The sequence below is a fragment of the Mandrillus leucophaeus genome, unplaced genomic scaffold (assembly GCF_000951045.1).
Source record: "Mandrillus leucophaeus isolate KB7577 unplaced genomic scaffold, Mleu.le_1.0 Scaffold726, whole genome shotgun sequence".
Lineage (NCBI taxonomy): Eukaryota > Metazoa > Chordata > Mammalia > Primates > Cercopithecidae > Mandrillus > Mandrillus leucophaeus.
The window spans coordinates 1,317,209-1,333,910 of NW_012107875.1; the positions used below are offsets into that span (position 1 = coordinate 1,317,209).

At 34.6% G+C, this 16,702-nt stretch overlaps 1 protein-coding gene across 1 annotated transcript in view; it reads right to left on the reverse strand.

Annotated features, from left to right (window-relative positions):
- Positions 1 to 16,702, reverse strand: part of CEP290 (centrosomal protein 290kDa) — a 96,218-nt gene that overhangs the window by 1,254 nt on the left and 78,262 nt on the right. The window contains 9 exon segments of the mRNA XM_011965445.1: positions 99 to 178; positions 3,343 to 3,437; positions 4,037 to 4,110; positions 5,287 to 5,428; positions 8,564 to 8,736; positions 10,026 to 10,148; positions 10,689 to 10,853; positions 12,534 to 12,620; positions 14,108 to 14,242. Of these exon segments, the coding sequence (XP_011820835.1) occupies positions 99 to 178; positions 3,343 to 3,437; positions 4,037 to 4,110; positions 5,287 to 5,428; positions 8,564 to 8,736; positions 10,026 to 10,148; positions 10,689 to 10,853; positions 12,534 to 12,620; positions 14,108 to 14,242 (1,074 nt within the window).

Here is a 16,702-nt window from a genome sequence, read left to right on the forward strand (position 1 = left end):
ACATGAATTTTTTAGGATACGTACTGAAAACTCGAAGATGGTAATGAAAATAGTTTTCAACAGCTATTTTCACAAAATGATACTAAAATACACATTACCTTCAAATGCTGCTTTTCTAGATCTGACATTTTGAGCTGTGTCTCTAGATCTTTTACTTTTTCCTTTAGTTGATCAGCATCTGTCAAAAAAGTTATACAAGTTAAACTCAGCTTTTTCCCACTACGAATGAGTTCAAAGTAATGGATTTGTTCTAGAGAACAGAGATTTGTTTTACGAAACCTAGAACTAGGAAAATACTGGATTTTATGGCTGAAATACTTAAGGATGTAAACACTTGATGCTACCTCCCTCCATTAAGTATTGTAATTTCATAGCAGGCAAAAAGAGGTTATTTGCTAGGTATTAGAAATATAGGCCAAGTTTTTTTTGTTTTTTTTTTCACATGATAGAAATTTTACACGGAAAAAAATCTTAAAGCCAGGAAAACTTGTTAGGTACTAAAAGTACAACAGAAGAAAAGCAGACTGTTGGGTAAGGGGCTATAACCATAAGCTGGCCAAATGCTCCCGCTATCCAACACAGCATTAGCTATTCCACGTGGGTTATTACATGTTTACTGCGCAATTACTATGTGCAAAATGTGTCATGCAAGCTGTGTAATACAAAAATAAGACATAGATAGCCCTGATACTTTGGTAGGAAAACAAAAGTCTACAAATACAGCACAAAAGTTATTTATTGGATTTACCCTGCAAGTTAACATACCTCTAACTTTATCAGCAGGCAAATACGATTTTTGCTTTAATGCTATCTTTGCTAGATACGTCTTTTCTTTACATTACACTACATTTAATGAGTCAAGTCGTATTTTACAGCCATTGAAGAATAAAATTCTAAAAGTTTGATAAGGGGCAGCAAACATTTTCATGGCTGGGACAAGTATCTTTTTTTCTTTTTGAGACAGTCTCACTCTGTCGCCCAGGCTAGAGTGTAATGGTGCAATCTTGGCTCACTGCAACAATCACTGCCTCCCAGGCTAAAGTGATTCTCCTGCGTTAGCCTCCTTTGTAGCTGGGATTACAGGCAAGCACCAGCACGCCTGGCTAATTTTTATATTTTTAGTAGAGACAGGTTTCACCATGTTGGCCAGAGTGGTCTCGAACTCCTGATCTCAGGTGATCCGCCCGCTTCAGCCTCCCAAAGTGCTGGGATTACAGGTGTGTGCTACTGTGCTGGGCCTGGGACAAGTATCTTAAAAGTTATCTTACCACTTATATAGAAAGTGATTTAGAATTTCCAAAACAGTTCTGGTTTGATTTTAAGCCTTAATCTTAGAAAAATGACAGGTAATCTGTCTACTTCACATCAGAGATAAGGAATTTTGAAGGCTCAGAAATTTCCTTAAGAAACAGGTTTAGAAAGATAGAGAACTATGGCCATATGACCCTTAATGCACACGCACCTGATCTCTGATCTCAGAAGCTAAGCACTATTGGGCCTGGTTAGTATATGGATGGAAGGAAAATTATAAAATTTTCCTAACATCAACAGCATTAATACTGTAGTCTAGTACAAACCAAGCAGGCTGCTATAAGGCATATTTTGAGAGTATTTAGTAGGTACTTTTAGTTACCAAGACGTAGCACAGTATAGTGGTTAAGGGTTAGGAATGCCAAGGAGCTGTGGAGTTTCATAGATTTAGATTTTAATCCTGCTATTTCCTAGCTGACCTTGGGGAATGGTTACTTAACCACTTTGAATCTGTTTATCACATAAAATGGAGACAGTAATACCTATCATATATGGGTGCAAATATAGAATGCTTGTAAGGCAGTTAGCATAGTGTCAAGTACAACTCACACGATGGCTTTTATTACAAATTAGTAATAGGACTACATACCATATTGAAAAAGCTACAAGAAATAGTCAAAGGTAGTTCAGATATAAATTGGTATAATCCTTTGGAGAGGATGGCATTTCTATCATACTATCAAACAATGGCATAATAAGGTCAAGAGATTAATCATATTTTATAAAAGCAGAAACTTGGAAGCAAACTATCCACCAAAACATAAATGGTTCAATATGCTTATACATGCAATAAAACACTATAGAATTATTAAATGGATGAGACAGATTTATGAACAGACCTTACAAGATGTCCAGGATAAACTGTTAAAGGCAAATACGCTAGACATGTGTATAGTATGAGTTCAATTTTATGTCACTTGCCAAGAAAATATATATATGTATATGCAAACAAAGTCTATTCTCTATCCACAGTAGTTTTAGTCTATAAAGTTAGCCCAATTAGTGAATATCAAACCACTGCTGCTAGGGGAAATATGTACAGACATGCATATACATACATACACCTACATATCTCACACATGATAATCTTAAATCCTAGAGATAACTCATCCTGGTAAATTCTATTTATTTACATAAGAAAAGGTTCAGAAGCGTTCGTGACTCTCCTAAGCCTAAAGCACTAACAAGCCTCAGAATTGGGATTCAAATCCCTTCCAACAGGCCCCAGAGCCACAGCTTCTTACACTATGCTGTGCTGTCCTCTACCGTCTCTATCCTTTGCTCATTTCTCTATGAAAACTGAAATGAGGATACTGAGCACCGCCTTGTTGAACCTCTGCTGGGGACATGTAGGTTGGATTATTCAAACTTTCCAAGGCTCTGTGGATGTCTGCAAATGTGCTGCGAGTGTTGATTTGGGGATTACACACATGCTTTAGTGAGCAGGTGATTTAGAAAATACAGAATCCACAAATAATGAGGATCTATTATACATATGAACACAAACACATGTATGCATATGTGTGATATATATGTATATAAAATATGTGTGTATGTATATGTAGGAATGAGGAATGATTAGTAATCACTTTTGAATGGGAATGGAAGGCAGCAGAAACATACTTTCTTTTTACTTTGTAAAAGGGAAAAAATATAGGCAGTATTTACTTATTTGCAGTTTTTAAAAATGTTCAGAGGACTTGAAAGAGCCTATACTTAGAAACTGGAAGCAACAGATTTCGTATTCATTGCTTAGCCCTGCATTGTGATTAAATCTGTAACACCCAGATGGAGAACAAAGAGAAAAACACTTGGGTACTTGCTACTCTATAGTATAAACAACACAAAGAGAAAAATGGGAATATTTTTATATTAATAGCATGGAGGAGAGACAAGAGATCCAAAACTTATCAGGAATTTGATTTTACACTGAGACAATGATCAGAAATCTGAGCCAAAAGAAAAAAAAAAAAAGGTAAACCCAAATTCAAAAACCTGGGGGTAGCTAACATGTTTTTTAAAATATATTACCAGGTATGGTGCTTTCAGCTCCACTTTGGTCCTTGTTAGCTTCTATCTGATGGATTAATTCTGCTTTCTCTTTATCCAGCTGACTATTAGCTAATCTAGAACACAATGATAATGTGTTAAAAAAAAAATAAGGCAGGTATTGCTTCATAAAATATATGGGCATTTCTTATGAACTAGTGATGTACAGTAATCAGAACAAACTAGTCTATATCAAAGTAAACATTTACTCTCAATGCTACAATGTCACCATTCTCAAACAAAAAGCCTGGAATACAAAAGCCTTCACATTTTTCTTAATATCTGACCTAAGGTCATTTCCAAGAGTGGTTTTTTTATGAGGAGCCTAATGAAAGTGGGCTACAGAGACTCCTGAAAGTAAAAAATTACTTGTTCTCTTTCATTAGTATTTTCCTCTGGGAAGCTAAGGATTAATTCATTCTATGCTCTTAGAAAAGTTTAAACTAAATTACAAACTGGAAACTTATATTACAGTTGGGTTTATCCTTTTTTCCAGTGTGTATTATGAAAAAGAGAGTGATTAGCATTAGAAGGAAGAAATAAGGACCTAATAAACCTGTTAGGCAGTAAAGTTGAAAAATGTTTGTCTCTAGTTGTAGCAATTCTGAGATTATAAAAACTAATAATTTTTTTTTAAAAGAAAGAAACAAAGTAGTCATATGAACACATGACGCACCTAAGAACTTGAAGCTCCTGTTTGAGGCCTTGCTCTGTCTCAGCACCTTCAGGAACATGTTTAAGAATCTTAATCTTTGGGGACAATGAAAAGTTAAGATAAGGTTTCCTATGGAAATATGAGGATTTATAAAGATACACATTTTTAACAAAGCATAATATTAAAATCTGGTTTTCAAAAGCATGCATAGGCAAATTTCTATGTTCTATTCACCATTCATTCAACAAGTATTGAGTAACTACTGCATAACTGGCATTGTCCTAGGCACAGAGGCTACAGCAGTGAACAAAATAGGTAATGTTCCATCTTGCATGGTCCTCATTTAGTGTGGAAACAAAGAATGTGTATGTACTATGATATGATGTAATAATAGTGCCAGATAGTAGGAAGAGCTATCAAGAAAAAATAATCCAGGATAAGAGGATCAAGAGTGATGGCAAGTAGTATAGGGTTAGGGTTAGGGTTAGGGTTAGGGTTAGGAAGGTCTCTCTGAGAAGCCTCCATTTCAGCAGAGACATGAAGTCTGGGAGCAAGCTATGAGAATATTTGGGTGAACAGTATTCTAAACAAAGGAAACAAGTGTAAGGACTTAACGCTTAAATGAGTTTGAATTGTTTAAAGTACTGAAAGAAGGTTAATGTGGTTAAAACATTGTGAATGAAATGAAGGGAAAAGTGGTAGAAGGTGAGATTGGGAAGAAAACTGGGTACCAGACCTCATATATTGTTTTGGGATACGAAAAGTACTTTGAAGTTTTATTTTAGGGTGATAGAGAACCACTGGAAGATTCTGAGGATAGGACTTTGTGCTTTGTGATGTGCCTTATGTTTTAAAAGGGTTACCTGGCAACTGTGTGGAGACAGACCAGAAATAGAAATAGAGTGAAATAATGCAAGAGTGGAAGCTGAGATACCAGCTTGGAAATTATTGTAGTTATTCAGGTATAAAACAATAGCCTGGACAAGACTGGTAGTGATGTCTCAAGATGCCAAGAAGTGGTCAGATTTGGGATATAGTTTGAAAATAGAGCTGACATGATTTAACGATTAAAAAAAAAGATGTGGAGAATTTAAAGAATGAAGTCGTTGATGAGCCAAAGTTTCTGGCTTAAGCAAATAGGTGAATGGGGTGCCCTTCAGTTAGATGGGTCTTCTTAATCAAGTCCATTTTTATCTATAGAAGACAATGCAAGGAACATCCTGTGATATTATGCATTATTTTATCATGTAAAGAAAAATTACATTACTTACCTGTTCTTCAAGGTCTTCAGTGTATTTCTTAACTTTTTGTTCTCTCTCTGTTGCTTCTTTTACAAGCTGTTTAAGGTCAGTAATGCTTTGATTTTTTTTGGCAATATCAGTTTCCAATTCTTTTAACTTGGTTTCATACATTCTAAAAGTATAAGGAAAAAAAGTATAGACATGGCAAATAATTTATGTCACTGATTTAAAAGTCAGTTCAAATTACCGTACTAGAAATAAGCAAGAATATCTTATTTTACTGTTTCGTCTAGTCAAGGTTTTTGCTACATATTTATTTACCATTAAAATGGTGGTGGCAAGAGATAAGGTATCCCTAATTAACAGATGGCCCATTCGAAATAAAGAATTTGGGTATTTTCCAAGATTATAAATAAGGATGGAGCCTGATTTGACCATTTTAAAATTAATACCTTTTTTCAATCACAAAATAAGAAAATACAAAGTAAAATTCTTCGGAATATAAAATTCTATATTACTAGATATTCTTAGAAATATAAAGATGGCAAATAAAAAGCTTTTCTCACATATACAGACATACATAGGAGGTATACAGAAAAACACTACAGGGAGAGGAAAAAATTGTGCAAAAGCATGGGTGAGAAAAATAGTATCTGATGGGAGAGGGATAAAGCTTGTAAAAATCTGAATAGATTTATAATCATTAAAGAAACAATTAACAGTTCAAAAAAATACAGACTCCAGAAAAAAAATTTCATAATTGAGCCAAACAGTTCTACTGGTTCATCATACCTAAAGAAATATAATGCTAACAATATCCAAACTTTTCCAGAGAAATGGATAGAAAGACTGCATTCTAAGTTAAAATGGCCAGTATAGCTTTGGTAACAAAATCTGCTAGGATAATACAAGAAAGGAAAATAATGATTGTCTAAACATGTTCAAACAGCTTTTGATAGATCCTAGAAACTTAGATTAGAAGGGAATGTTTTTAACCCGACAGAGACTATCACAGATCTACCACAAGTAAATGGTGAAATATGAGAAGCTTACTCCTTCACTTCATCTAATTTTCTGTTCAAAAGCCACCCAAGCAGAGAGGGCCTCTCTGATCACCCTATGTAAAACTGCCCCCACATCACCCTGATTTGTCTCAGCAGTCAGGAAAAGGCCTGACATAGAATATGTGTTAATAAGTTTGTTGAATGAATAATAATGCAACTATAAGGATGTCAGCATGAGCAAGACCTGTGTCATGGGTCCCAAAAGAGATCTTTCTAAACTGCTTTATTGAGAAAGGTGTATAATCCTCCCAGATTTAAACTTTAGTGAATTTTTTTCTTTTTCTTTTTCTTTTTTAACGAATTTAGGGAACCTGGAGGTCAACGATCAAAAGGAGCCTCTCTCTGTCAAGAGATTTCTACTTAGACTTACGTCTTCTGCAAATGGTTTACTGAAGGCTTATGGTATGCTCAGTGACCTGTATTGTTCTCAGACTAAAAACACATATATGATCTAAAATGCAAAGTCATCTTCAATTATGGTTAAATATCATCATCACCTCTACTAACCATTTATAAACCTTATAAACCCTTTTTGCACTAACAATTTCTTATGTAGCCCCATAGAGCCCTCTTAGAAAGAACTTGAGCCCACAGAAAGGATATAAGTTACTTAAGATCATAGTAAGAATTAGGTCTTTCTAAACCAGAGAACCTACCTGGTCCTTTGAAGAAACCTAGGCAAGGTGGGCTTTTTAAAAATAATATCCAACATAAAGCAGAGGCTGGCAATAGGAGGTACTAAGTAAATATCTGTTGAATAAATAGATTTCAGAGTAACTCAAAAACATTCTGAGTCCATATGTGATTATAGAAGAAAACAAAGGAACGACCAAGAAATCAACAGAGAGGGCTGCTGGCTAAGAGCCACTCTGCTAGGGTCCAAGAAGACAGTAGAAGAGACCCCCTTCCCCCACTCCATACCATCACATTTGTTATTTCATCTAACCCTGACACTGGCCTTCTTACAGAGTAATTTTTCCCAGTGTGTAGATGAGAAAAGTGAGAGCTAGAGTGGAGAAGTGTAGATTCTGGCCACTCTAGATTTAGTATTCGGACAGGAACCAAGTACTCCTCCAGGACTTCATGGCCATCTGGGCTATCCTTTAAAGCGCCTGCCTAATCTTTCTCTTTTCTCCTTAGACTTGGTTGACAGGGGCAAGTGCAGTACAGCAGGCCCTCTGTGGGACTTGCTGTAGCCTCACAATGCTAAGACTCCCATCCTACTTGTAGTGATCACTATCTTGCCTTCCATCAAGACCATTCCAAAGAGCAGAGAGGGAAGATGAAGCCCTCAAAGACATCGAAGGGGATACTGGAGGTGCATGGACATAAGGAATTGTATGAGAATGTTGAGAGATAAAGATGAGTATGCCTTTTGAAATGGGGGCGGCAGATGTGCTAGATGGTAAAGCATACTACTTCATACAGGATGGCTTTAATGGGACAAGACATGGGCAGAATCCCACTGGCCAATGACATCCAGGCTCCTTGAAGCAGCTGCTTAAAATTGGAAATGAGAACGACATGAAGAGCCTTTTACCTACTCATCACAGTCATGATGAACCACACATGATGATAGTGGCAACAGACTGAATGTTTACTCATAAACTCCCACCACCTCTTTCATAGCCACAAAAATTAGTTTCACAGGTTGGAATTTCATGTATTCAGGATGGGAGAAAATAAACTATCAGAAAGCAGAAGCCAGTAAGACATCAACGCTGCTGCTGAATTCATCTCTTGGGGCTATCTGAAGAGAAAGTTGCCCAGGATATAACTCTAAAAGCATTACAGCACAGACTAGATCCAGTATGCCACATGTTGTGACAAGACAGCTCAATCATTCCTGGCTCATACTTGAGCGAGCAAGTTATACAATCAAGAAACCGAAGCTGCAGTTGGAGAAAAATAGCACCCAGGAGAAGCTGAGCAGCCTTAGCCTAGACTCATAGCTGATGACAGCTTCATGATGCACACACAGCTCCAACTCCTTCGCCCAGCCACAGCTCTACTCTGTTCCATGCCCTGCCACCCAAACAAGGTTAAACAAGTTAAACATTTCAAGGAAGAAAAAGTCTCCATCAATATTACAAGAGAAAAAAAAGTATTATGTTAAAACAACAACCAAACAAACTGTTCATCAGGAAGAAACCAGGTTATTCAGAATAGTGTTGTCTTTTAAAACAATAATACCAAAATTTGAAATGATTAAACTTTGTACAAGTTTAAAATTCTGTTCCTACCTTGTAACCACAATGGATTTCCAGCTCTTACTGTCAGCACCTTCAAGCTGTGGACCTCTGCTTTCTGCAAACTGCAATCTCTTACCAGTCTCTTCTAGTTGAACTGTCATCTTCTCATTTAATATCTCTAAATTATTCTTTGCTATCCGTAATTTCTCTGCAGCATCAGTTTCCTATCATTAAATGCTAATTAGTATTTTATGAGAAAACATAATACTGTTCTCATAGATTCAGTGTATTCAAAATTATCATTACAAATGGGAAAACAAAAATAACCTGGGGCTCTTAAATGCTGATTAAAATTTCAATAAATTCAACATTTCCCCTCCTTTAAAGCAGCAATATGGCCAATAATAATTAGAACAACAGATCATGAAAATGAGGTCAGAGAAATATATTTAGTTACTAGTGATTACCTTAAATTTGACATTTTGTTCCTCTGTAATATTTTTAGAAAAATGGGATAGTTTATACCTTTACACATGTAAAAGATTCTTTGTTTTGACTTCCTAATGCTTATGAGACCTAGCTATAAGCATAAAGTATGTGTAAGTAACGTGGATTATTTCTTTTTGTTGTTGTTGTGTTTGTTTGTTTGTTTGAGATGGAGTCTCGCTCTGTTGCCCAGGCTATAGTGTAGTGGTGCAATCTCGGCTCACTGCAACTTCTGCCTCCTGGGTTCAAGTGATTCTCCTGCCTCAGCCTCCTGAGTAGCTGGGATTACAGGCACGCCAACATGCCCAGCTAATTTCTGTATTTTTAGTAGAGACCAGGTTTCACTATATTGGTCAGGCTAGTCTCGAATTCCTGACCTTGTGATCTGCCCACCTCAGCCTCCCAAAGTGTAGATTATTTCTATTATTAAACATCCACATTCCAAGCACAGTATCATTTGGTCTCTTGATACATTCTGAGAATATTCTAACTAGTTTTAAAATATTAATTTTTAACTTCTTCACTAGACCTTCCATATAAATAACAATATCTATATATTTTGCTGAATAAACAAAATAAATCTTACTGTTTAACAAGGCAGTTTCATATACTCCTTACTATAAATTGGCCTAAGTCATGTGCACAAGCATTAACTAAATTCCACAGAGCTCTGTGAGATAGATACACTTAATATTCCCAAGTTTACAGATGAAAATTTTACAGAGGAAACTGAGGAATAGAGAAGGGATAACAAGCTGGCCCTAGTTCCCATGACTAACAAATAATAGAGCTAGAAATTGAATCTAGGCTGAGTAATGTCTATATTATAGTGTCTCTAAACTTATTAACTTTTATTATCAATGTTTTTCATGGTGGAAATGTGATGACAGCAGGCATAGAAATACAATTCCTCAATCTCTTAATATCCACCTTGAATAGGCACTCTCATCAAGGATCTACTTTCAGTTTTTCCAAGAGGTATTAAGTAAAACAAAAATCAATAATTATAATGTCATAAAAGTCATACTTTTTTAAGTTCTTTACGAAGCCTTTCATTTTCAGCAATAATTTTTTCTGTGCCTTTGGTCTTGGATTCATAGTGCATGCTCAACTGATGCCCAAAATGAGCTTTAAGTTTTTCTAATTCAGCCTAATAAAAAACAAACAAAATAAAAACTGTACATTATCAAAACAAGGAAATAAAAGATAATCTCATAAACTCATAAATCTTACTTCAACATAGTTTCAGAAACTGTATTTGATATGATTACAATTACAGCCTTCATTTGAATATCAGAAGTTCCCAATGTTGGCTACATATTAGAATAAATTGATGACTTAAAATAATAACAACAACAAACATACCTGTGTCAGGACCCACCCTAAAATAATTAAATCAATTTCAGGGATGGGAGCTTGGGTGTCTGTGTCTGTATTTTTAAAAAGAAACACAGGTAATTAATCTATGTGTCAGAAAAGTATTGGTCTTGAAATAATAAGAAAGATCAGGTGGACCTACTCTATAACCCTTAGCCTTGTCTCTCATAAGTTTTTTTCTATATGTATAAAATCTGTACTGTATTCATTAAAGCCATTTTATATAGTAATGAGCATATTTGAAATTTTCCTAAATAGTAACAAATTAAAACAGTAAAATATTCCCCTAAAAATGATCACATTAAAAAATTACCTTCAATTTTTCATTTTCTTGCTCAATATTAGCCATTTTTTCACTAGTCAATATTCCTGATGCTTTTTTCAACTGTTCATTTTCTCTCTGGACTTTTTCAACTACTTTTTTCATTAAACCAATGGTTTTTTCCAGTTCTGGGATTGTCTTTCCACTTCTACCAGCCTACAACAGAATATGTTAAATCTTTAATTTAATCAAATATTTTTGAGAGTATAATACAAAGTACCAACAATACAACAGGCTCATTATACTCAATATTAATAACTCCTAATATTTGAAGTCAAAACTGTGTTAATTCAATTCATCCTTAAAACACTTCTATGAGATAGAAATTATAATTTCCATTTTAAATACAAGAAAATCAAGACTAAGGAAATTTGACACTCCTAAAATCATGCAGCTAATAAGTAACATCTTAAATAGTCTAGCTTTAATGTCTTATCAAAATGATTAAGTCTAAATATTCTATTTAGCTAATGTTCTCTCCAGTATATCAGTTTTTCTTTATACAAAATAAAACCACACAAGAGAAATTGTGTCTTTAAAGAGCTCATGAGTAATTAAATTTTAATTGCAACATAATAGAGGCAATTTTCTCTAAGAAATGCTATTGCTTAAAGATTCAATTTCTGTTTAATATAAATAGAAGAGATATCTGAAATAAAAAACCTTGCATAAATATATCAACAGAGATGAGTCATCACTTAATAAGTTTAACTGCTTATCATTTAAAATAAAAATAATTTTTAGCAGTTTAGTCACACAGTATGCTTATCTTTTTTTTTGCATTTTAATCATCCACGACTAAGAATAATTCTGAAATATAAACTTTTACATCATTTCAGTATGTACTTTCATAATTAACTTAGATAGAAAAGGTCAAATTAACATATATTTTCATTGATTAAAAAAATGTTGCTGTCAGCAAGACACTGTTTTGAATTTTTTTTTTTTTTTAAGATGGAGTCTTGCTCTGTCGCACAGGCTGGAGTACAGTTGTGCGACCACAGCTCACTGTAACCTCCGCCTGCCAGGTTCAAGCAATTCTCCTGCCTCAACCTCCTAAGTAGCTGGGATTACAGGCATGAGCCACCACACCCAGCTAATTTTCGTATTTTTAGTAGAGATAGGGTTTCACCATGTTGGCCAGGCTGGTCTTGAACTCCTGACTTCCAGTGATCCACCCACCTTGGCCTCCCAAATTGCTGGGATTACAGGAGTGAGCCACTGCCCCCGGCCTATTCTGAATATTTTTCTAATAACACATAATATTTTCACTGAATCCATCATATATTTAATATTACTACCAGAATGACTCTGCATTATGATTGCTTCCATTTATGACACACAGCAACATGAAATCAACAGGAGTTTAAGTCTTTGGCCTTGACCTCATAAGCAACATGTATTCATTATATAAGGTGAATACAAAATAACATAGGGAGAAAATTACAACACAAAAAAAGAGGGGGAGGAACAAAGTACTTATAAAACATTATACCAAGAAGGTGGGAAGATATCATAACAAATGGTTACAAAATGGCAGCACTAGACCAAGGACCAGTTAGTAGTTACCTCCATAAACAAAAGGATTTCTGGAAGTTAAATGTTTTCAAGGTGTGGAGGCATATTCAATAAAAAGAGAGATGATACAGATGATAAAATACATTAATTTGAGACACATAGAAATGCTTACTGTTTTATATTACAGATGCAGAATAAAAACTGAAACTACAGGGCACTTGTAAAGGCATATCAGTACTGTTACAACATATCTAAACTTTTCATTTGTGGCTTATCACTGCTGAAACCATAACAAATGTATGGTAAATTCTCACATACCCCTCTAACATGGCCAAGTTTCCGCTCAACTTCTGCTTTTTCTTTCTTAAGAAATTCACACATTTCCTTCAAATCTCTGACTTGATTCTGAAAGATAATAAGCAAACACCTAATAATTTAACATAGCTATAGCCATTGAAAAGAAAAGGCAAACAATTCATGTGAACCATCAATCTCTTCAACTGTATAGCCAAACCAAATAATTGGGTCTCTATACTAACGAGGAAGATTTTGAACCAAATTATTAAATTAATACAAGAATACTGTGTATATGAAATGTCGAGGTATTTCCCACATTACTGCCTGATGCAGTAATACAAATTTAGAATTCTGATTTTAACTGTCCCATATATTGCACATGTAGATCCTTACCCAAATATACAGAGCAAAAGGCAAATGAACATCTAACAGTGGTTCTATCAATGTAAAAATCTGAATAAGAAGCAGTACCAAAAAAAAAAAAAAAAAAAAGTGTAAAAAGTTGGCAGATTAGTGCCCTGAAATAAATAAATAAATAAATAAATAAATAAATAAATAAATAAAGTGTGAGAAGCAAGACACAGCTTAACTGTATCATTACCAGTAGAATTAACAGATTGCTAACATTCTGGATTAGAAAACAGAACTGAAGTAATTAGCTAGCCAAGAGAAAAAAGATTCCCATAAATAGGGTAAGACCTGGAAAACCAAAGATTAAAAAATCATTATTAATGTCAGAATAAAGTAAAATTTCTAAAAGAAATTATTCTTATATTTTACATTGTGATAATTTTTAATGAAATATACCACGTATCTTCCCATCTTAGGACATCTGAACTTGCTATTTCTGTTGTCTGTAATTCTTTTTCTAGTATCTTTATGACCCACTTCTTTACTTCTCCTTAGCTCTCTGTTCATATATCATTTTAATAAGGAAGACCTCCCTTACTACCCTATTTTTTTTTGTTGGATCAATATTCTTTTTTTTAAAAAATTATTTATTTATTTATTATTATTATTACACTTTAAGTTCTAGGGTACATGTGCATAACGTGCAGGTTTGTTACATATGTATACTTGTGCCATGTTGGTGTGCTGCACCCATCAACTCGTCAGCACCCATCAACTCGTCATTTACATCAGGTATAACTCCCAATGCAATCCCTCCCCCCTCCCCCCTCCCCATGATAGGCCCCGGTGTGTGATGTTCCCCTTCCCAATTTTAAATTATACCCCTTCCCTCTCCCTATACTCTGTACACCAATCATGCTTTATTTCTCTACTTAGCACTAACATCAAATGACATACTATTCAGTGACTTGTTTATTGTCAGTCTTCTTCACTAGAACGTACGTTCTATGAGTGTAAGGAATTTTTTGACTGTTGTTTCCCAGCACCTGGAGGAGTGTTTCATACAAAGTAGGCTTTCAACAAATAAAGGTTAAAGAGCAAATATATAAAGTATACCACCACCATGATATTTTAGGAATATACATTTCTGACTTCTTAATAAGCTAATAAAAGTAAACATAACAACTAAGGAAGGAGTTTTAGGCATTAGATTTTCTAACTATAAAACAAAACATTAAATTTACCTTTAATCTTGGCAAATCTTTATTTGCTTGTTCAAGCTGAAATTTCAGTTCAATATTTTCAGACGACAACTTCAAGTTTTCCTTCTGAAGCTCCTGTTCTCTCTGACAATGATCATCTGACCCTATTCCTGAAATCTTCAGTGAAGTGAAATTAGGAATATTTTTAAAGTTTAATAAATAAGAGCCATAAAAGACATACTGGATAAGAAAATACTGTCAAAGGTAACTTTTTTCCCTCAAAGGAATATGAGAAAATCAGAGTGTTCTAGAGAAAGCCAAAAGTAAATAAGTTAGAATACAAAACTTGCAGAACAAAAGGTAATATGGTTTGTTTTAATTACAATGGAAGGAAAGTCAAGTATGACTTAATAATGTCCACACATATAATGCCTTCATGTATCATTTCATAATGGTTAAACTGATTTATGGTGGTTTCACTAGTCCAAAATAAAGCATGATTGTTATCTAACCGCTATGGGGAACTGTGTTCCCCTTACCCTCCATATTTATATATTAAAGTCATAATTTCCAGTACCTCAGAATGTGACTTTATTTGGAGACTGGGTCTTTATAGAGGTATTCAAGTTAAAATGAAATTTTAGGGTAAACCCTATTCGACTATGACTGGTATCCTTATGAAAAGGAAAAATTTGGGGATTTAGACACAGAGATATATATAGAAGGAGGATGATATGAAGAAACAGGGAAAAGATAGCCATTTACAATCCAAGGAGAGAGGCTTGGGAAAGATCTTTCCCTCGGATTGTTCAGAGGAAATCAACCCTGCTGATGTCTTAATTTTGGACTTCTAGGTTTCCAGAACCAAGACCATAAATTTCTACTGTTTAAGCCACCAAATCTGTAGTAGTCTGTTACAGCCACCTTAGCAAATGAATACACTAGGCTACAAAAGAACTGCCTAATTCTTTCCTCCTTTGGAAAGCTTTCCTTCATTCTTTGAGCTAAAGTAATGGTTCCGTCCTTTGAAAACCATTAATATTATATCTGCATTTCTTCTGACCTGTATCTACACTGGGTTATTACTTGTATTCACTGTTACTTCTCATGCTAAACTTTATTTTTTAAAACTGTGCTTAATTATATTTTTCTATGCATTTTTCCTATAAATTAGAATACCACCTACCTCACAGGATTGTTATAAGCATCATAGGAAAGAATTTTTTAAAAGTATTCAGCACAACTTTTGTTTTTTTCTCCTTTCTTTATTGGCTTGATGGGCCGTAGAGTCAATTACTCCATCGACATTATGGGTCTTAAAATACATTATTATAAAATATCTGTTATACATGACTTTATAACATCTTTTAGATCCAGTGACTGCATGTGTCCATCTGATTTTTGTTTAAGGAGATGTGTGTGCATATGCACATATGAAGTAGCAAAAAAAAGGAGACAAACATTTTTGTTGATGTATGTAAATCACAGGAATACATTTCCACTTAGTAAGAAAGCTCAAGTATACATTCAAATGCTACCACTATTAGGTTAATACTAGGCAAATTCTACCACTTCACAAGGTTGTCAGTTTTTACATTTTATAAATGAAGGCATTAGACAGGATAACTTTTAAGGTTATTTCAGACATGGACATCTGTAATTTCCTGTCCCTGAGCTCTTCTGTCTCCCAAACTTCCTCTCTTCTGTGGTGCCTATTTGATCAGCAAATGATAAGCACCTATGAATTTCACTGATTGGTAGATATAAAATATATTAAATATTACAGTAGAGGGCAATTCTATTTGATGAAGATCTCACATGAGGATATTTTTAACACATTTCTCACTAAAATATGATGCAGTTACTATTAGTGATTATGGATCATTTTTCCCTTGTATTTTGAAATAAGAAAACTAGAGGTATTAGTTGATATTGTCCAAATCTGAAAAATAAATTCTAATGAAACTTTCTCTTGTAAACAGAATTACTGTATAATGACCTTCATGAGACTTCCAAACTCTTACAGAAGAATCTGGTTAAAAGCCATAAACTGCTTAAAATCAAATTCTTAGTGGCTAGGAGTTAGAAGTCTCAAATTCTTATTTATTAGCACATGAAAAAAAGTGTTATGAATTAAAACACCTTCAACCATTTTCTCTTAACATACAGATATTTAATTTTAGTTGAGGTTTTCATGACTTAGGTGACTGGAATATCTGAGGTAGACAGTATAAAGAAAAAAAAGATAAATTCTATGAACAAACTTTTCTTATTCTCTATCTCAATGTAAGCTAACCAAAAGTAGTATGTACATAAAAAGTTCATAAACTGTTGAGTTAGACTAACATTCTGCAAAGTGCTTTTTGTTTGTTTGTTTTTGTTTGAGACAGAGTCTTGTTCTGTTGCCCAGGCTGGGGTCAGTGGCACAATCTTAGCTCCCTATAACCTCAAACTACTGAGCTCAAGTGATCTGCCCACCTCTGCCTCCCGAGTAGCTAGGACTACAGGTGTGCACAATCACACCCAGCTAATTGTTTTTTTTTTGTTTGTTTGTTTTGGTAGAGATGGGGTCTCTCAAGGCTGGTCTTTGACTCCTGGCCTCAAGTGCTCCTGCTGCCTTGGCCTCTCAAAGTGCTG